The sequence below is a fragment of the Euleptes europaea genome, chromosome 1, assembly GCF_029931775.1.
Source record: "Euleptes europaea isolate rEulEur1 chromosome 1, rEulEur1.hap1, whole genome shotgun sequence".
Lineage (NCBI taxonomy): Eukaryota > Metazoa > Chordata > Lepidosauria > Squamata > Sphaerodactylidae > Euleptes > Euleptes europaea.
Window position 1 is genome coordinate 30,731,824 of NC_079312.1, and position 21,325 is coordinate 30,753,148.

General features: G+C 50.2%; 2 protein-coding genes across 2 annotated transcripts in view; both read left to right on the forward strand.

Annotated features, from left to right (window-relative positions):
* The window catches only part of USP19 (ubiquitin specific peptidase 19), a 46,204-nt gene extending 41,399 nt beyond the window's left edge, over positions 1-4,805 (forward strand). The window contains exons 24-26 of the mRNA XM_056854440.1: positions 910-1,073; positions 2,535-2,719; positions 4,586-4,805. Coding sequence (XP_056710418.1) covers positions 910-1,073; positions 2,535-2,719; positions 4,586-4,804 — 568 coding nt within the window. The 3' untranslated portion in view covers position 4,805. The remainder of the gene's footprint in view (positions 1-909; positions 1,074-2,534; positions 2,720-4,585) is intronic.
* Positions 4,806-15,092: 10,287 nt separating this feature from the next.
* Positions 15,093-21,325, forward strand: part of LOC130483578 (sodium- and chloride-dependent creatine transporter 1-like) — a 40,616-nt gene continuing 34,383 nt past the window's right edge. Inside the window, exon 1 of the mRNA XM_056856371.1 lies at positions 15,093-15,398. Coding sequence (XP_056712349.1) covers positions 15,368-15,398 — 31 coding nt within the window. The 5' untranslated portion in view covers positions 15,093-15,367. The remainder of the gene's footprint in view (positions 15,399-21,325) is intronic.

Sequence of the window (21,325 nt, forward strand, 5' to 3'; positions counted from 1 at the left end):
TTTACCTTCGGTTCTGTTAGATGTGGCAGGATGGATGCTGCAGGTGGCCCATTTGAGTACCCTTTTTTTGTCATCTTGAGTGGAGGAAGGAAGTTGAAACGGAAGAAACAGCCACATGGTTCCTTGATTTTAGAGTCTTATTTTCATGAGAAGAGCTTACTTCCAACAGATGCTCCAATGGGGAATTAGACATCAGATCTCTGCTGGTTGTGTGTAGATGTAGATATAATCTAGCACATTTTATTGACGGTTTTGTGCCCAGGCTCTTGTGAACACAGGTGTGATACAGATCTCTTTCTCATCTTGCTGTAACCTGGCTGTTCTTTTGAGTTCTGTTCCATGTTTTGAAAGGAAATTCACGTTTGATGAGCATCACCTTACATTCCTCTCTACCCTTTTTGGGAACATGAAACTGATTCCCAGGCCTTAAAACAAATCATCATAGGAGTCTTTTCTGTGCCCCCCTGTCCCTTCTGGGCACTTTGGGCCGTGCCCATATTTGAACATGGCTCAAATGATAGCCAGTTTATTTAGAGAAAGTGTATTCTGTCTTCTCATAACTAAAAAAAGTAAAAATAAGTCAACAAAAAAAAAATGGGTTCACGTTTGACTGATGGCCAGACTGTCTGTGCGGTATCCAAAGAAGTACAGATGAGATCAATTTCATGTATTAGTACCATAGAGTCTCCTCTGGGTTGCTTCGGTTCCAATAATAGTATTGCCTGTCCTAGCTTGTGGTTAGAATAGGCTCCAAATCTAATGAAACAAGCGTGGAGGATTGCCATCCTGTTGAATAGTCAAATGACAAATTGGGCAGTCTCTTAAGGACGGGACAGCGAACAGGGCCCCCGCGTTTGTCTCGTCTAAAAGTTGGGAAGCCCTCCTCACTCGCACAGTCTCTCTCCTCAGGAGCTTGGACCTGAGCAAGTTTTGCATCGGCCAGAAGGATGAGCAGCAGCTGCCCATGTACGACCTGTACGCAGTTATCAATCACTACGGGGGCATGATCGGGGGACACTACACAGCCTACGCCCGGCTGCCCAGCGACAAGAACAGTCAACGCAGCGATGTGGGTGAGTTACATAGGAACATAAGAAGAGCCCTGCTGGATCAGACCAAGGTCCATCAAGTCCAGCAGTCTGTTCACACAGTGGGCAACCAGGTGCCTCTAGGAAGCCCCCAAACAAGACGACTGCAGCAGGAGCATCCTGCCTGTGTTCCACAGCACCTAAGATAATAGGCATGCTCCTCTGATCCTGGAGAGAATAGGTATGCATCATGACGAGTATCCATTTTTACTAACAGCCATGAGTACCCCTCTCCTCCACGAACATGTCCACTCCCCTCTTAAAGCCTTCCAAGTTGGCAGCCATCACCACATTTTGGGGCAGGGAGTTCCACAATTTAACTATGCGTTGTGTGAAATAATACTTCCTTTTATCTGTTTTGAATATCTCACCCTCCAACTTCAGCAGATGGCCCCACGTTCTGGCATTATGGGAGGGAGAAAAACCTCTCCCTGTCCACTCTCTCCAAACCATGCATAATTTATAGACCTCTATCATGTCTCCCCTCAACCGCCTTCTTTCCAAGTTAAACAGAGTTAGGGGGAGAGGTTTGTGAGTGTGTGGGTGGGGTGGCCGTTGGTAGGCTAAGCCAGCCCCCCCATGTAAGAGAGTTGGGGCTCGACGCAGGCTAGGCACCAGATGAGTGAAGTCTTGACTAGAATACCGTCACAGCCACATGGCAACAGTGACAACTGGGAAGGCTTTCATCTGGTTGGCTGCAATGGGAGACAAGTGATCTTGATCCGTCAGAGATCTTCTAAGGAAAAGGGCTAGGGGCGGGGAGAGATCTTCCTGCTTTGTTCAGGGTGGTGCAAGGGAGAGAAACACTTTCTTCACATGGCAGTTCTCAGAGCAGAAAATCTTTGCCCTTCAGTGCAGCTTAGCCTCTCCCCCCACCCCAGTTTGAGAAAACAATGGCTCCCGCTGGCCTTTATCGTTCGCGTAATATTGGTGCACCAGTGACCTTTCTCTGCTACAGCCAAAAGCAGGAGGTCCCCAAAGTCTGCCTAGTAAATATCAGGATGTGACATCACCCCATGGGTTAGGAGGAACGGGATTTCATTCTTCTCCGTTCTTAACAGTAACATAGGGTCTGTCTTAGAGAGGAGCGTGAAAGAGAGTTTGGGGGTGTCTTTCTGGACACTTGACACATTGCTAATCGGTTCTTCAAGTCTGTTCCTGTTGCCGCAGCAAACGGCACCTGTGAAAACAGGTGTGACGGCAAGGTGAGGCTATAGCAGGCGACCCCCTTTGCTAAACTAGGTGGGCATGCTAAGCACAAGACGTTTTTCACTCGCTATGGATGCCTGTGGGGGGTACAGCCAGGAGGTTGAGTTTCCCTTGTGTGATACCAAGGAGGGATTGGTAACTGGACAGGTGGACCTCCCCTCTGGGTTTGAGCTGGAGAGAGGTCGTGCACATCGGTGAGATTCTGCACTCACGTTTTCCAATCTCCCCCCGACGTAGGTTGGCGGCTCTTCGACGACAGCACCGTCACTACAGTGGACGAGAGCCAGGTGGTGACCCGATATGCCTATGTGCTTTTCTACCGCCGGCGGAACTCTCCCGTAGAGAGACCTCCCCGAGGGCCACCTCATCCCACGGATCCTCGGGCGGAACTGGCCCCGTCCGCTGAGGCAGCAGCCAATCAGGTGAGAGCTCGGGTGGGAGGGGATATTAGATTTTGTTTGTTTAAGGTCAGTATTGAGTTTGGTGCACCCCATTAGTTTGGGAGTCTTCATGCTGCTGATGAAGGCGAGCTGCTGTTTGTGGCTTACACCTCTGAAGGGCGGTGGTGGGCTTTGGTTGCTATGGGCCTTGTTATGGGCGAAGAAAGGGGCTCTTGGGAAGATCGCCTTCTCTGGAACTGGAGGACTGCTGTGGCTTGTAAGAGTGGAGAAGGCAGGGTTGGCTGGGACAGAAGGGTGCTTCCGGTTGCACGGCTTGAGTGGCAGCACCAAGTCCTGTGCCAAATGAGCTGAAGGGTGTCCTTGAGCTTGCCGAGTGATGACAAGCAAGGGCGAGGGGGTCCCCCAAGCAGCCAGGGCAGCAGAGGTTGTAATGAGACGAGCTGTGGGCTGGTCTACTGTGCATTCAGTGCGGCTGCTATTTTAGACACCTCTCTCCTCCTCCTGCACATTATCATGTTGGAGATGGGGCACACAGCATGCCAGTGGTGCACACTCGCACACATCCACTGCCAACAACCCTGGCACAGTCTCGGACAAGATCCTTTCCCGGATGCGAATCTGATGGGGTCTACTGGCACATCTTTCTCCTACTCACATGCACTAAGTGGCTTCATGGGGGGCACCGAAGGTCAAACTGTGCTTGTCTCCAAGACTGTCCGAGGCAGGGCCGCTTTGCTCTTGTGTCCCGTTCACTGAAGCTGGGCATTCTGGCTTTTTCCGGGCCTGGTGTCTGGCAGCAGTCTTCATCGGCCTGGACGCCTGGTGCGTCCCGATCAATTGGGAACCTGTTACCCTGTGGGGGTGGGGGAGAGCAGGCTCAGCAGACGTCAGTTCAGAGAAGCTGCCCAAGAGAGGCCTACCGTGCTTAAGCCAAGATTCCCTTCGTGCCGGTGGACCCTGGCAGCCAGCCTCCCATGGAGAGACTGTGGCGCTTCGTGCCTGTTTCGGCATCACCCTCTCTGTGGGAGCCTGGGGAAATGGCAAGGCCCTCTTATCTGCCAGTCCCTGGGTGGATGGAGGAGGGGAGATGGCCTGTGGATTCCGCCTGCCTCGACGGACCTCACGTAGGAAGAATTAATCTCTGTGATTGGCTGACTGGGCTGAATGAGGCACCTGTACGCGGAAGAGCTGGTCTGAATGGTTGCCCCTCGTGACTAATTCTTCCTTTTGCACCTGTTTTAATTTTTAAAAAAATTAAAAAGAGTGAGCGGTGATTGTCATGTCGTCCCTTGAATGTTCCTCGTGGCTTCCCACTCGCCGAAAGCTGAGCTTGTTGGTTGGCTGTTGTCTTTTGATGAAAGATCCTCCTGTGCTGTACCTGCAAACACTTGGATGTGACTGGCGGCCGTCATCGAGATCCTCACATTCTCACCGGCAAAAGTTCGGCTGTGATTGGCTGTTTGTGAATGAATCCTCCGTGTTCTCTCACCCGTTGTGACTGGTCGGTCTGCTGGATAATTTCTGGGGGCCTGTGCTTTACTCGGTTTCCAGGGTCTGTTGGAAGGACTGAGCTGGCCACTGGCTCTCGAGCCCCAGGAAGGAGGAACAAAAACCTATTCCCATCACTGAGCCCAAGTCAGCATGGATGCCTCACTCTCCGTCATCCCACGGCTTGCGTTGCTCTGTCCCTAGGAGGCCCCTGAGGATCGAACAGGGCCTGCTGCCGGAGCTGTAGGCGGGAAGGGGGGGGAGCCCGTGAGGCGGTGGCACAGAAACTGCTCCAGTGAAGGGGTGTGTGGGGGTGGGTCAGGGGCAGAGCAGGGGTGCTTTGGATGTGTTGCCGCTGTGTTTCTCCCCAAAGTGCTGACGCAGGTTTCCACATCGCAGGCTTCTCTGCTCTGGCAGGAACTGGAGGCCGAAGAGGAAGCTGCCAGGAGGCTGGCGAGGGACCCTTGGCGGCCTCACAGCCGAAGAACGAAGCGCCTCACCTCGGAGTGTCCCGACGAAGGCCACGTCCGCTATTTTGTCTTGGGCACCATGGCGGCCATTGTGGCGCTCTTCTTGAATGTCTTCTACCCGCTCATCTACCAGACTCGCTGGAGGTAGCAGCCAACCGCAGCAAGTCACACAGGGCAGAGGAGGGCAGCCAGCTTGCTCACCACTGGGCTGTCTCCTCCTCTTACGTCTTTGTGGTGAGGGGCTGGGAAGCTCCTTGCCAGGTAGGTTGTAGGAAGAAGTCTTCGCGCCGGTATCTCCCTGTGGAGAAGATGCCCAGCCCCAGGCCTGCTCTGTCCCACTTGGCCGACTACACGAATTTGTAATCTGGGAAGAGTCCTTATGGCTCATTGCCTGGGGAATCTCAGTTGGACTGACTTCTCTCGTAGGTGGCTCTTGTAGACTTCGGACCTTGCACAACGAAGCACTGGCAAATATGTATATGTATTCTGGCAGGAGCTGCAGATCTACGACTGTCCCTGTAACTGGATGGAATGTATTTGTCTTGGTCACTCTCTCTCTGCCTTGGCTCAATCTGTCCCCTCACTAGTGCCTAGTGTTTAAAGGTTGTCCCAGCTTTTCCCAGCTGGGCGTTATCCCTGCGCTTGGAGCTGGAGGAAGAGAGATCTCCGGCCTGCCATTTTGAATGGATGTCTGCTTCGGAGGGGGGGCGGGCGGGTGTTAGGGAAGCGGCCGTTGCTGACTCTACCATGCATTGGCAGATTGGATTGGGTTCCTTCTCCACGATGGTGAGGTTGGCTTGCAGCCTGATCGGTCTCACCCCCCCCCCCCCCGGCTCCCGTGTTTTCTATCTAGGCATGATGCTAGACGGGGATGTAGAGTGTAAATGGAAGTTTCTCTTCTCATCATCCTTGTCCCTCAAACAAGGCCTGTATTATGCAAAGTGGTCTGTGGCAAAGGGCTATGGCAGAACAGAAGATGCAACTTTGATTTTATTTGTTGGCTCCTGTACGTGTCTCTGGGAGTGCGTGTGCCTCTGCACATGCAGTAGTGAAAGAGGGTGTTCTTGTAGTTGCAGGTCCATGTTCTTAATCTAGCCCTGCAGGCCAAGGGTTCCTCACATGTAATGCAGCATCCCTCTTGTGCCTCCAGACCACAGATTAACCTTTTGCTTTCCTAACGTAGGCCTTGGCTGAGTCCAGATAAGCAAGAGCTGTCTTGAAAATTTACTCTTCAGGGGAAGTGATTCTTTGCAATACCCTCCTTTTGGTTTGTGTATGATTTGACTGTTCCTATTATCCATATGTATTATAAGAAATCTAATGGAAGCTCTTAAAAAACACTTCTCAGCACTTTCAGAGAGGCTTTTTCCCCTCTCTGCCAGGGCCTGGAGGTAAGGTTAACTGCTACCCATAGCTGCTGTGCCCCAGGCAGTATTCACCCGTGCCAAAGAGCACAGCCTGATCCATGTGTAAGTATGGTGGGGAGCATTTCCCAAGCTGCAAAGGAAAGGGCCCCTGCTTTGTTGATGGGAAGAAGGGCATTGCGTTGTGAAAAAGCTTTCACTGTATTTATTTATTGTATTTAATAAAACTTGAGCTGTTCCAAATATATGGTCGGACTCCGTTCTTTCCTCATCTGTCGGCCTGACCGTTAAGCCCCTGCGGTGTACAGTTATCAGGAGGGTCCCGTCTGGCTCCTACTCTCCCTCTCCCATCATAGTGTGTCTCCGCTCCGGGCTTGGTGGGGACCAAGGAATTGGTTGGCTGTCGGGAACTGAGCGTTCGGTGAATTGCAGCAAAATGTTTACCAAAGAAGGGCCACACTATGTAGATGGAAGGGATGTCCAGAAGCGGAAGGGGTGGGGCAGAGCTCTGTGGGCGTGTCGTGCAGGGGCAGAATTTGCGAATAGATGGGACATTCGGCGGTCTTTTGTCACTCACATAACATAAGCACAAGTTCTGTGCCTCGTGACTGCAAAGAATTTAGAAGCTTATGGCTGATATCTGGTGAAATTTTAAAGGAGGGATTTGGGAGAGTTTTCAGTGGTAAGAAGTGAGCTGTGACTCACATAATTTCATAACCCTGCCAGTAATTTTGTTAGTCTTTAAGGTGCTACTGGACTCTTGCTCTTTTCTGCTTCTAAAGACAGACTAACACGGCTATCCATCGTGATCTGCCTTCACTGGGAAGAGTTTCAGCACTTCCTTAGCCCACAGTAGCCAAAGCAGCAAGCAAAATACAGTGTGCACAATAAGCAGGCGAAAACAAATTTGCAGAAACTAGAGGTTCCAAATTAATTTTCCTTGGTGTGGAATGTAGGTTACCTTGGCAAAGAATATTTATTTTTAGTGCAGAGTGTATCTAGACTTAGATTGGCAGATGACGATTCAGGGCTTCAGTAGAACTGCAGGGCATTGTATCGCAATCAGTATTTTATTACAGTCATGAACCAGCAGAGTAAAACATACATTAGCAGAGTGGTTATAAGAACATGTATATATTTATAGATAATCTTCCATTAAGAGGTATAAAAAAGCAAGTATGAGATACTAAATCGACACTACCTCAGAAGGCAATGTATAGTTTTAATCACCTAGAATTTTCTTAAATGTTGAAAACATTCTAAAGACAGTAGCTACCCTGTTCCATAACAGCATGGATATTTGATTGCTTACCTATCAAGCACCATAACTGTGCTGCCAAATTGAGGGCATAGAATAGCTGTAAGGGGGAAGAAGGGCCACTCTGCCAATACTCAAAATGCGCTAACATAAAAATAATTTTACTTTTCAGAATCTGGTTCTGCATCTTCAAACTTCAGTGTGTCAAATTATCTTAGATGTTCCAGACAAGCAGATGAACCTCTTCCGGGGCTTCTGCCAGGGCGGGAGGAGACTGGGTGGGGTGGGGGATCTGTGCGTGGCGGGCCCTGTGCCTCTTCTCCCTTCTCCCCACTGACTGATGCTTTGTTCTGCTTGTAGGGAATTAGCTCGCCATCCTTCGGAACCAGCCTGGCCCCCGAAGTCGCTCCCCTGCTGGCGCCCGAGGGGGTGACCGAACACCCCACTCCATCCTACAGCAACATGGAGGAAGTTGACTAAGGCGTCCTGCACTGGAGGGGGGAGGGTGTACATAAGGCTTTGTTTTTTTTGTGTGTGTGACTCCCCTCTCTTTAAACAACCCCTACCCAGCATACACCCCTCCCCGCAGTGGGAAGGAGGAGGAGCTGCTGTGACCTTTTCTTGAGCACACAAGCACTTTCCGCTCCACCCCTTCCTCCTCCCCTGCAATTTTGGAAAGGTTCGTTTTTTGGCGGGGTTTTTGTATGTGTCCCCTGCCACGAGGCTGCTTCGCGCCAGTATGCAGAGGGAAGTCCCTCCCCCCATTCAGCCTCTGACGCAGTCCCCTGTTGCTCCTGCACCCATCCCAGATCCGTCTCCTGGCATTGAGTCAAGAGAGCCCTAGCAAGCCCTGCGTCCTCTCACATACCCAGCCTGTCCTACTTGGGAGAGGCGGTGGGGGGGGGGGTCACCAGCATCTGCCCCTAAGGGGCCTCCTCCCAGTTTGCCATACCATGGGTGCCTGCTTCACAATCCTCTGCCGCCCCCTCTTCGCCTGCTCCTTACCCCACCCCGCGCCCCTTCTCTGTAGCCAAAGCTCGGGACGTCTTGGCTGCAAAATGGGGAGGACGCGTCCCCTTTGCTGTCTCCTTGATCTTGTGTGCCCCTTGACCAGCATTGCTTAGACCAGCAGGGGAAAAGGGGCTGGAGACTCGGCCCCTGCCACGACCTTCTCTTGCTCTGCCCAGAAGGCACAGGACTGCGGCTCGCCCTCCCCCTTGGCTGCCTCTCCTCGAGCGTTTCGGGAATTTCCTCGGTCCCCTCGTGTGTGACTTCTCTGGGATTGGGAAGCTGTTCCCATCTCTATTTAAACCGTTGGCTCCCCCGGCCTCCATCACCCGCTCTTGGAATTGCTGTAACCAAACGAGGCTGCCCTGGGCCCATTCCCAGGAAGTCTCTCCGTCTTGCTCTCTCTTTGTATATAGTCAGTGTTTTGTCTTGGGTTCTGAGTCATTAAATTCTACTCAAATGCTGCTTGTTCCTGTGTTTTGTGTGTTCTGTCTGCTGCCGTTCCACCTTGACACGGGCTTCCAGCATAGGCGCTGCCTCGGATATAAAGGGTCGACGCAGACGGCAGGAGCGGGTCCACTGCAACCACCGAAAAGCAATATGTACACATGGACGATAGCCATTGGGGGTGGGGGCTGTGATAAGGAAGGGGGCATTGGGTGACAGTGGCCAAAACTCACTGGCTCCAACCCCAAACTTGCCCTTTGAATTAGAAACTTCATTCTGTGCTGCCTCCTTGCCAGTGCGTTCTGGGCATTGGGAAGGAGAGGGGCTGTGTGGGTTGGCACAGTTGGCTAGCGTGGTGTAGTGGTTAAGAGTGGTGGTTTGGAGCAGTGGACTCTGATCTGGAAAACCGGGTTTGATTCCCCACATGAGCGGCGGAGGCGAATCTGGTGAACTGGATTTGTTCCCCCACTCCTGCACACGAAGCCAGCTGGGTGACCTTGGGCAAGTTACAGCTCAGAGCTCTCTCTGCCCCACCTACCTCACAGGGTGTCTGTTGTGGGGAGGGGGAGCAGATTGTAAGCCGGTTTGAGTCTCCCTTAAGTGGTAGAGAAAGTCGGCATATAAAAACCAACTCCTTTCTGTATAGAAATTACTGTTGTGCTACCCTGATTTTTAGCTATAGGAAAGGGCTCCTGAATAAATCAGTCTGTAAAGTATGTCCTTTCTTGCTTGTGCACCATTTGTTAGTGTGCATTAAGTGTATGCCCATTACTTGAAACATATGTGCTATGTGAATCTCTTTGAGCAATAGCATACCCAGAAATCTAAAAACGTGCAACATGCAATCTGGTCGACATCCTGAATATTATAGTGCTTGCTAATTTCTCAGTCACTGGAAAACATTCATTACCTATACCTAACAGAGACTCAATTGTGCCAAGCTTTGACTGGGTTACTTTGTCCACACCTCCAACATGTTGCTGAAGTCTGATTTGTTTTTCAAATTGAGATGATAAAGTCAGCATATAATGCCTCTGCCATGTGAAAAAACCCAACAGTTGCAAAGTCAGACAAAATATTTGAAAACTAGCCTTTTCTCCTATGTGGTAACTGTTGAGATTTCAGGACAGCGAGGTGTTTGTGGGAAATGACCACCGTATCTTGATAGGTGGGAGGAAATGGACACTAACTGTGAGCAGAAGTTTCCACTTGACAAAACAAACTTGATTCAGACAGAACAAATTAGGGGTAGCATAGATAACAGTGGCCACTCTTGTCCTGGTTGCAAAACAAAGATACTGATAAGGCTTTAAAGGTTTGGCAAAAAATTACTGTGTTTACTCGAAAGGAAGATGACCCCCCCCCAAATGTCATACACAATCCTTTCTTTTTATGGCATACCTGGAAAATTCCTCATCTTGCATTTGAGTCAATTCAGTAAGAATGGCTCACTCCAATAATTTTTTACCACTTAAAGTGGGGTGGGATGAGCGTTAGATTTGGCATCCTATTCCTGGGCTAGCTAGGAATACTTGTTTCTTTATTAGATTTATAGCCCACCCTCCCCGACAGAAGCCGGGCTCAGGGTGGCTCACACAACAGTGAATATACAATAAAAGATCCTAGGCTTATAAAGCCAATTAATTAAAACAGCCGTATAAAATGATAAAAAAATCAGCTATCTCCAATGGCGCTTGGATTGCGACATAAGGCCACAGTAGGGCCTGCAGATGGTTCATGTAAGGCGCAGAGCCTGTAGATGGAACGGTCGCTTTCAGGCAGGGTGGAGTAAGGGAGGCCAGCATTAATAGAGAAAACCATAGCTGGCCTCAACCATAATCCTGGAGGAATAGTTCTGTCTTACAGGCCCCTGCAGCACACCAGAAGGTCCCGCAGAGCCCTGGTCTCATTGGAGAGGCTATTCCACCAGGCAGGGGCCAGGGCAAAAAAAGCCCTGGCCCTGATCAAGGCCAGCTGGACACTCTTTGGGCCAGAGACCACCAGCAAATTAGTATTTGAAGGTCTTAACATTCTCTGGGGAACATACCGGGAAGGCTTGGGGAGACCCTTGTGAGATAAATTTAAGGGTGTGTGCTCAGTTCACACTGAGCAAAGAGGATGTCTGACAGACTTGGCCAGGTGTGTGATGCAGAAAGTACCATCAAGTTGTAGTTGACTTGTGACCCCGTAGTTTTTTCAAGGCCAGGGATGTTCAGAGGTGGTTTGCCATTGCCTGCTTCTGCATAGAGACCCTGGTATTCCTTGGTAATCCATCCAAATACTAAACAGGGATGACCCTGCTTAGCTTCCGACAACTGACAACATTGGGCTAGCCTGGGCCATCCAGTTCAGGGCAACAGACCAGAGATAGTAGTAATAGGCCTGTTTTGTTGAAAGTCAGGTCTGCCCCTGTTAGGGGTGGCTCTGATGTTTATAGCAAATTGTGGGCAAGTGGGAGAAAAGGGCTTGAACCGTTTGTACTCCTACTAGGGTTGCCAACCTCCAGGTACTAGCTGGAGATCTCCTGCTACTACAACTGATCTCCAGCCGATAAGAGATGAGTTCCTCTGGATAAAATGGCTGCATTGGCAATGGGGCTCTAAGGCACTGAAGTCCCTCCCCAACCCCCCCCCTCCTCAGGCTCTGCCCCAAAAGCCTCCCACTGGTGGCAAAGAGGGATCTGGCAACCCTAACGCCTACTGGCTCTCCTCCCCCCCCACCCCGGTCTCTGGCCTGAAGCACTGTAAAGTGTGTTCACTATTGGTGCTGGCATTTGATAAGAGAGCAAAAGCACTTGGGGGGAGAGACTGCAGTGGGGTAAACAAAATGAGGGATTAATGTCCCCATCTCTGTGTTCTTTTGATTTAGGGAAGAAAAAAAATTTCTGCTCCATTTCATATAGGGTTGTAGCACCACACTACTTTGTGTATAACCTCCAGGTAGTAGCAGGAGATCTCCTGCTATTACAACGGATCTCCAGCCGATAGAGATCAGTTCACCTGGAGAAAATGACCGCTTTGGCAATTGGACTCTATGGCATTGAAGTCCCTCCTCTCCCCAAACCCCGCCCTCCTCAGGCTCCGCCCCAAAAACCTCCTGGCGGTGGAGAAGGAGGACCTGACAACCCTAGCCTCATATATTATTGGGCTGGCCTAGGTTTAAGTTAGGGTTGCCAGGTCCCTCTTCACCACTGGTGGGAAGTTTTTGGGGCGGAGCCTGAGGAGGGTGGAGTTTGAGGAGGGGAGGGACTTCAATGTCATAGAGTCCAATTGCCAAGGCAGCCATTTTCTCCAGGGGAACTAATCTCGTATCGGCTGGAGATCAGTTGTAATAGCAGGAGATCTCCAGCTATTACCTGGAGGTGGGCAACCCTAGTTTAAGTATGCAAAGCAAGTTGCCTTCACATTTAATCTGACCCTGAATTCTGACGGTCTGGAGTCCTCTGTCCCACCCAGGGGTTCCTTGGCTACTCCGTGTAGACAAGAGTTCTCTGACGTCTGGAAGCTTGCAAAGGGCCTGCCTGCACCCGCCGGCCTTGCGGCTCAGACAAAGGGGCCAGGGGCTGAGCAGGGTGTGAAGGAGAAACCCTTCGGCTTTGCTCGCCTGCTCTGAGTCCATGAAGACTCGGCCTGTTTCCAGTGGGCGAGGGGGGGGGGAGAACAAGCCCAGAAGCATCCTTGGCTTCTTTTTTGCAGGCGGACAAAAGGAGCAGGTTGAGGGCCTACCTCCGCCGAATGGTCTGAGGCATTAACCCTCCCCAGGTTAGAAAAGGGGGCCCTGAGAAAACCGGTTGCTGCCTGCTGCAGGGAGACGCCGCTGCGGCGTGGAATTGTTTGCTCGCTGGGTGCCATGGCAACAGGGCTTGCTGTCCATGGGAATGTGTTCCTGATCTTAATTCTCATGAGTTTTGGGAGGAGGGAACTGACGAGAAAAGCAAGGGTTGGAAGCAGCCATGCTTTGTCACATGTGTAGAGAAACCATAATAGTGCTAAGGCAGTTAGCACTTCCCCCTTAAAATCCCCCATATACTTCACGTGTATAGCATCAGAAATCTTTGGAACAAAACTGTAGGATAGGTTTGTATTTATATGCCAGTATTACTTTTTAAATGCCATGTTCTAAGAAGCTCAGAGTGGCATTTGCAGTACTCCCCCCCCCCCCGTTTTAACTTCACAACAATCCAGTGAGTAGGGTTGCCAGGTCCTTCTTTGCCACCGGCAGGAGGGTTTTGGGGTGGAGCCCGAGGAGGGCGAGGTTCGAGGAGGGACTTCAATGCCATAGAGTCCAATTGCCAAAGCGGCCCTTTTCTCCAGGTGAACGGATTGCTGTCGGCTGGAGATCAGTTGTAATAGCAGGAGATCTCCTGCTAGTACCTGGAGGTTGCTGTACAAAGAGGCAGCACGTGGCTCAAAATAATAAACATCGATATCAAAAAACAACAACTGTGTTTGTCTTACTGTCAAATGTATTGAAAATAGACCACCAAAACAAATGAATGTATTGAAAATAGACCACCAAAACAAATGAAAAGTGTGTCAAAAAACACACACAATAGCCTCGCAGGGCTAGCCTCGCAGGGCTTAAGGCAGTGCCAATAGGCTGAAAATATAGGAAAGCCAAAGAGCTAAACAAAAATAAAGCCTCCTGGGCTGAATATAAACCAAAAAAGATATGGTTATAAGCAATACACAACAATAGTGGTGGTTGTAAGCAATACACAACAATGGTGGTATTATAATCACAATAGTAACAAAACAACAATGCGGTCCAAGGTGGGTCTGTCGCAAAGACGCGTTTCGAATCTTCTTCAGTTTGCCGACCCAACCACTTTTAGAGAAGGAATTAGAACTTAGTAGAATAGTTCGTCACATGTATAACCCCATCTAATACTACAAGATGTTAAGGTTTTTTCATGAAAATTTTCAATCCAGCCTCGGCCTTTGCTGCTTGATGAATTGTGATTGTAATATTGTGATTGTAATACCACTATTGTGATTGTAATACCAGCTGTCATTTTCTCCAGGTGATCTGATCTCTATTGGCTGGAGATCAATTGTAATAGCAGGAGATCTCCAGCTATTAGCTGGAGGATGCATACAGCCTGGCTCCTTTCAGCCTCCTGGATTCACTCCCCTCCTTTAAAAGTACAGCAAACATAAGTAAATATTAACACTGCAGCCTCATGAATTTAAGTTACAAGGTGGTAGGTCCAGGTAAAAGAATTTCAAACAGAGATCCCAGTTGTAAAAGATGCTGAATTAATAGCTTCAACCATATTAAGTAAAGGTAGTCCCCTGTGCCAGCACCAAGTCATTACTGACCCATAGGGTGATGTCACATCCTGACGTTTCCTAGGCAGACTATGTTTAAGGGGTGGTTTGTCATTGCCTTCCCCAGTCGTCTACACTTTACCCCCAGCAAGCCGGGTACTAATTTTACCGACCAACCATATTAACCAGCACTTAAACATAGTACTTTTCTGAGGCACCTAGGGTATTAAATTGCTTAATATATCTAAGTAGTCTGCATGATCACCATTTAGAGCGGTTGTGACTGGCCACACTGTTTATCTCGTATACTTTTGAGTTTTACAATACAGACAGCGGTCACAGATGGTCTTTCTTCTTTGCATGTTATGACCTTTCTCTCGGTATGTTATAGACTGAAGGGAAGGCGATTCGCATTTCCCTCCCCCTTCCTTTCAGTCTACACGTAGATGTACCCCCCCCAACTAGGAATTAAGGTGACACTAGAGCTTTTATTTTTCTTCCCTGCAGGGGAAAATTTCAAGAACATTTTAGCCAGGCATTGATCCAGGATCATAGAATCATAGAGTTGGAAGGGACCACAAGGGTCATCTAGTCCAACCCCGTGCACAATGCCGGAAATCCACAACTACCTCCCCCCCACACCCCCAGTGACCCCTACTCCATGCTGTAGTTATGTTAGTTTAGATCCTGTTTCAGGTCAAAGGTCACAATAAAATGCTTTTTTTAGTCCCTTCTGCACTGTATCTGATATGTATATTCCTGCATGGCAGGCAGAGACCTGCCAAAAAAGGAGGCGCCCCTCTCTCTCCTTTTATTCTCCTGTGCAATGTAGTGTGGGACCTTGGCACCTTCTGTCATTTAGTTATGGACATGGAGGCCTTACTCCCTGCGTCTCAAGAGGCTACCAGGCTGCTGTGCACCTGCCTCTCTCCATCCACCAGCATCTCCATGGTACCCAGCCACGAGGCGGACTCCAATTACCAGAATGCAACAGGCAAGGCTGGTGCCAGCATCCCTGGCCAATGAGGTGCGAGCTGGGAGGGGAGCCGGAGCAGATGCGGTGCCTTTCTCTGCCCGTTCTCCTCCGAGTGGCAGAGCTCGGTGCTGGAGCTGAGGGATGGAGCATCTGCTCAGCCCTGTCCGCGCTGCGTGGTTTTGAGCTCCAGGCCCTGCCCAGCCTCTCGCCCACTGCCAATTTTCCTGGTGTAAATCCCCATCAATGAGGTTCTTTCGTCTCACCTTCAAGTGCTTTGTGGATTGCTTCTGAGCCTGTCCCCAGATCCCCTCCCAGACCCGGAGCCAGCTTCCCGACCCAACACCTGTCTCAGTCTTCTGCCACGGAGCCCTGTCGCCAGCCCAGTGCCATGGCACCCATGCCCGCCGAAACATGTTCAGGTAAGGACTTAGTGCTGCACTGCCTCTCCGGGAAGGGAGCAGTGCCGGATCCAGTGTGGGAAATGTGGGGCAGGTCTGGGCTATCTCGCATCTCTCTTCTGCTTAAGTAAGTAACAGTTCTTGTGTAAGAAGCAGCCATTTGACACCTGTGTGCCCTCAAAGAGGTCAGTTTGGCACCTCTGCTGTTCTGCCGGGGCCTCCTGATTCAGGCTGATAACCACACTGTGCCCAGCCTTTGCCTGGCAGCAAAGTTATTCAATACCCCCCTGTCCTTTCTGAACACTCTCAACAGAATGCTTCCTGGGACTCGCTGATTCAGGCCACAGAGCCATCAAGCGCAAGCCACACTCTTCTCTTCCAGCATATCAGCAGAATACCTTTCCTTCCTTTGCCCGTTGTTTCTCACAGCCAAGATTTCTCTGACCTTCACGCTGCGATTTGTTCTTTCCCTCACCTTTCATGCCTTTTATTTCCCCCCATCTCGTTCATGGCTCCCCTCCCCTTCTTGCCTTTCCGAAAGGGCTGGTTGAGTTTCCAGTCTGAGCTGGTGAGGGTTGAACGCAGAAACCAGGCTGGTGGTCGGTGGTACAGTAGTAGTTCTTCCCACTTCATTCAGCCGGCGCCAACAAGTGTGAAGTTGTGTACGTGGTGCCAGTGTGATAGGGCAGCGGTTGGAATCTGGTAGCCCCTTGCTCATGGGCATGGCCCGCTCAGATGCCGGTAGGTGCTGGCGATGCCTTTATAGCGAAGGCCAGGGCTTCCAGTCATGGGGAGCTGGCACGGCCAAGAGTTTTGTTGGGTTCTGAGCAACAGCCCCTTATAAGGAAACAACTCGGAAAGAGCAGCAGTTGTGGCTGCCTGGCAGGGGACAAAACATTGCGGGCAGGATTGTATTAATCACACAAACGCATCGTTCACCAGCCATCTTCTCCTCTCTGCACCGTCCCCTGGGTCTTTTATCTCTCTTGGTTGAAAGCAAACCAACCAAAAATAATCAGCATGTGCTATTGGTAGTATTGGCCCAACAGAATGCCCGTTGGCAGTGCCAGGCCAAGAGGCCGACCTGAAGCCAGAAGGGGCTTCCGGCAAGCCTCAGCCCCACAAGTGGGGGATTAGCTCAGTCACATGCCAGTGCCTTGGCCGCATGTTGGCTGTGGGGGGGAGGGGAGCCAGACAGGGAAAAGGGGCTTTTGTGTCTGGGCTCAAGTGTGGCTCGGCTCTGCCCACAACTCTGCCTTTGGTATTTGCCCATCTTCCCGGGCTTCGTGGCAGCCCACTAGTACGAAGGCGATTCATAAGGCTGCTTCTGGGGCTAGGTTGTTTCCATGGATGGATTTGGGGTATGGAGGAAAAGAGGCTGATGACGGGAGGCAGGACCGTTAGAGGCTTGCTTTGGGCTAGGATGCTACTGGATTGGAAGAGGAGGGTTTTTGGGTTTTTTTTATTCCTCGCAGGGCCTATCTTTTTCTACGAGCTTTGTGTCTCCTATGGTACTTTCATGGCCGGGGAATTGGAGCTCGGCGGGGGTGTCCTTATTTCATCGGGTTCCGAAAAAGCGAGCTTGAATAAGGGACGGCTGACTTCACCTCCTCGCTGTCTACCCCCAAGTCTCGGGGTGGGTTGGGGAATCACAAATCAGCATGCGTGGCGATTCAGCGTGCCCTCCTATGTGCAAGCCCATTATGAGAGCGGTTGCCGCTGTGTGCGTTCATGTGACTGTGTGTGTGTTTGAGCGTGTGGATTCAGAGTCGCTGCCTAGTGAGTGACTCACCACCCCGCATTGTGACGTGGAAACTAGGACTCCAGAATGAGAGGAGTAGGTTGTGTTTGTGTGTGTGTTTTTTTTAAAAGCTTTCCTTATTATATAAAATGTTGCCTGGAAAATTCCTCCATTTGTCAGGCTGGCAAAGTGTTCTTAAAGTGTGTGGCAGGAAAGAAAAAATGAGGAAGCAGAGATGGGCCTCGGCAGGCTACAGTCTCTTTGGTTGGCGAGCAGAGAAAGACCGAGGCGTGGATTTATTTATTTTTTGTCCTGGAAAGTACTACTCTAGATCCAGCAGGGAAACAATCGCGTACAGACCAAGCCTCTAGCTTTGGAGAGAGTCCAAGATGAACTCTTCACTTCCCCTTCTGTCTCCACTGATGTATGACCCCTCCAGACACAAGCCCTGCCCAAACAGGTGTGTGTGTGTGTGTGATACCCTCCAGCACTTCCTACCCACAAGCCCATCTTTGTACTCGGGGTCAATCTAGAACAGTGATGGCGAACCTTTTAGAGACCGAGTGCCCAAACTGCAACCCAAAACCCACTTATTCATCGTAAAGTGCCAGCACGGCAATTTAACCTGAATACTGAGGTTTTAGTTTAGAAAAAACAACTCATACGTTAACATGCTCACAAGCATAAAATGATCCAAACAAAGTAAGGAAAGCAATCCCAAGTGCTTTCATTGATTTAAAATTATTTGGCAGAGAATTCCACACTTTAAGGATTTCATTTTCAGAACTAACTGTACTATCCTTTGTCATCCATAAAATTAAATCATGGCAATGACTGACAAACACCATTTTCCCCATCTGCATTCTCAAAACTCTGCAGGGGGGCTTATTGTTGAGTTGTGCATCTGAGTGGCAAGTCCAAGGCAAAACCTCCCATTCACAAATGGACAACAACCCCCCCCCCATGCAGTTTTGAGAATCTGGATGGGGTAAATGTGCATCTCAGTGGCAAGTCCAAGGCAAAACCTCTCTTTCACAAATAGACAACAACCCCCCCCCCCATGCAGTTTTGAGAATCTGGATGGGGTAAATGTGCATCTTAGTGGCAAGTCCAAGGCAAAACCTCTCTTTCACAAATAGACAAACCCCCCCCCCCCATGCAGTTTTGAGAATCTGGATGGGATAAATGTGCATCTGAGTGGCAAGTCAAAGCGAAAGAGCCGCCCGCCGCAAGCCTCCCGCCGCCCCGCCCCGCCTCAGCAGCAGCGCTGCCGCCCCACCCAGGCGCCGCTCTGGACCCGCCGCCGCCACCAGCCGCTCATGCTCAGCCCCGAGGGCTGCCCTGCCGGCCGCACCACTACGCCCACCGAGTCACCCCCGCCCCTCGACAAAGTTGGCTGCGGCGCGGCGGAAACGTGCGCCGAGGCCGCGAGGAGGGGCGGAGGAGGGGGACGGGCAGCCAAAGGGGCGGAGGAGGGGCGGGGGCGACTCGGTGGGCGTAGCGGTGCGGCCGGCAGGGCAGCCCTCGGGGCCGAGCATGAGCGGGCGGCGACGGATCTGGAGCGGCGCCTGGGTGGGGCGGAGGTGCTGCTGCTGCTGCTGCTAAGGCGGAGCGGGGCGGCAGGAGGCAGATGGCATCGAGGCCGCAAGGAGGGGGCGGGGGACGGGCGGGGGGGCCCGGCGGCTCCACGCGTGCCCATAGAAAGGGTTCGGCGTGCCGCTTGTGGCACGCGTGCCATAGGTTCGCCATCACGGATCTAGAATGACTCTCTGCGCTCTGCTTACATACAGGAAACCACCGACTCAGAACTCTTGCTTCACCTGTAGTGAAAAGATGGGAAAGAAAGGCAGTGTTGCAAGCACAAGCTATTGTCAAGCTATTTTGCCTCCCCAAACAGGGAGAGAGGGCAGCAGATGGGCTGGTTTTGGAGAGGGCAATGCCTCTAGTCAGCTTGCCAACCTCCAGGTGGTGGCTGGAGATCTCTCACTATTACAACTGATCTCCAGATGACCGAAATCAGTTCCCCTGGAGAAAATGGCCGCTTTGGCAATTGGGCTCCATGGAATTGACGTCCCTTCCCTCCCCAAACCCCGTCCTCCTCAGACTCCACCCCCAAAATCTCCAGGTATTTCCCAATCCAGAGCTGGCAACCATAGCCACTAGACGTTTCTGTTACTTTCTCCCACAATATTGGCTGGGATCAAGACTATTCTATTATACTACACTGGTAGGGTTGCCAGGTCCCTCTTCACCTCCGGCGGTAGATTTTGGGGGCGGAGCCTGAGGAGGGTGGGGTTTGGGGAGGGGAGGGATTTCAATTCCCATAGAGTCCAATTGCCAAAGCGGCCATTTTCTCCAGGGGAACTGATCTCTATCGGCTGGAGATCAGTTGTAATAGCTGGAGGTCTCCAGCTAGTACCTGGCAGTTGGCAACCCTACCAAGAGGGCCAGTTATGGGGTGGGCCTAGAGCACTGGTTCCCAACCGGGGGTCCGCGGACCTCCAGGGGTCCGCGAGAACTAAATTAAGGTCCGTGAAACAAAGTTATAAACCCATAATAAATTAATATTTTCAATTAAAAGTTCTCTATTATAAAAAAAACATATTCAAATATTATTCTAAGTTTAATGTTTAACTAACAGTTATGATTAAAGTTTATTTTCAAATTCTCTGAATTTTTATTTTGAACCTCGGGGTCCCTGCACCGAACAAAAAAGTCCTAGTGGTCCCTGGTCAAAAAAAGGTTGGGAACCACTGGCCTAATGAGAGTGGATGTGGAGTTGTGTGTTCTAGAAGCAGTGGCGGTGGGTCAGGACGTTTTTTGTGCCTGGGACGAGAAAAGTCTGAAACGGAAAAGATGGCAGCCCTGTAGTAGTAAAGCATATAAGAACTATGTGAGCAAATCCTTGCCCTTCGATGCTTCCACAGAATCTGCAGGCTGCCTCACCTTGACTTAGGGAAGGGCCATCCCTACCCAGAATCCCATGTATGTAACATCATGGAGAATACTGTAACATCTTTAACAGTGCATGCAGTTGCTTCTGAAGAAGCAGCACGTTCTCTGAGAGCTTTGATCTAGGATCATTAGCACCAGAGGCTGCTCGTAGAGCAAGAGTTACGCACACACCCCACCCTGTGCATAGGCATCGCATCAATAGTACACAACCTTTGCTGTGCTCTTGCGCCACCAAGTTTGCAGCATGCCCCACCAATCACAGCCAGAACCGCCTTCCAGACTGTGTCCTCTGCCCATTTGTGGGTATGTTTGCTGGAAGTAGGGCCAGCCATGCCCAGCAGGCAGAGATTGATGGATTTCCCAAATGAACCTGGAAACTAAGGGCATGTGCAGTGTTTCTCTTGTGTTCATTGGCACACGCAGCATTCAGATCCCGCCATGAATGTCAAGGCCCTCTCTCAAAGCTGTGGGAGTCATATCAGCAAACCCAGACAAGGGCATCTCCTCATGAGGAATATGTCCCATATTTTTTTCTTGCCACTGTTTTTGAGCCACAAGCCGGCAGAGGCTTTTTCAGTGCACTACTAATTTAAGCAGGCACCTTATACCTAAGTAACGTTGCAAAGAATCATGGGAGCACCCAGATCATCCATTGTAGCCATTTGGGGGGGGGGGAAATATATATATATATATATATATATATATATATATATATATATATATATATATATATATATATATATATATATATATATATATATATATATATATATCAGGGTCTACCTCTGTTGAAGGGTGTTAATGGATTGCTAATCCATATTAAGTGATCTTCAATAAAACCTTGGAAAAGAGATAATCCATTCTCTTTCACCCTATTATTAGGTCCCCTCCTTAAAGAATTTCTTCCTGAAAAGCAACATCTCTTATTAATTCCTGTGGTGTCTCCCCAAAAAATTTCAGTTTCTAGCCCTCGTGGTGAGTGGAAGAGAAATCTAGAAATGAGATGGCAAAAAAAAAAAAAAAAACCAGCAGAAGATCAGAATAAAAGATAAAGGAGAGCCCATATTTATTGTCCCTCTTCAGGGTAGCTTTTTTAGTCTGTCAATAGCAGCAGAAAAGAGCAAGAGCCCAGTAGCACCTTAAAGACAAACAAAATTTCTGGCAGGGTAGGAGCTTTCGAGAGTCACAGCTCACTTCTTCAGATATCACAAGTTCCCCATATCGGTTACATTTTGCATACTTGAGGCTCAGT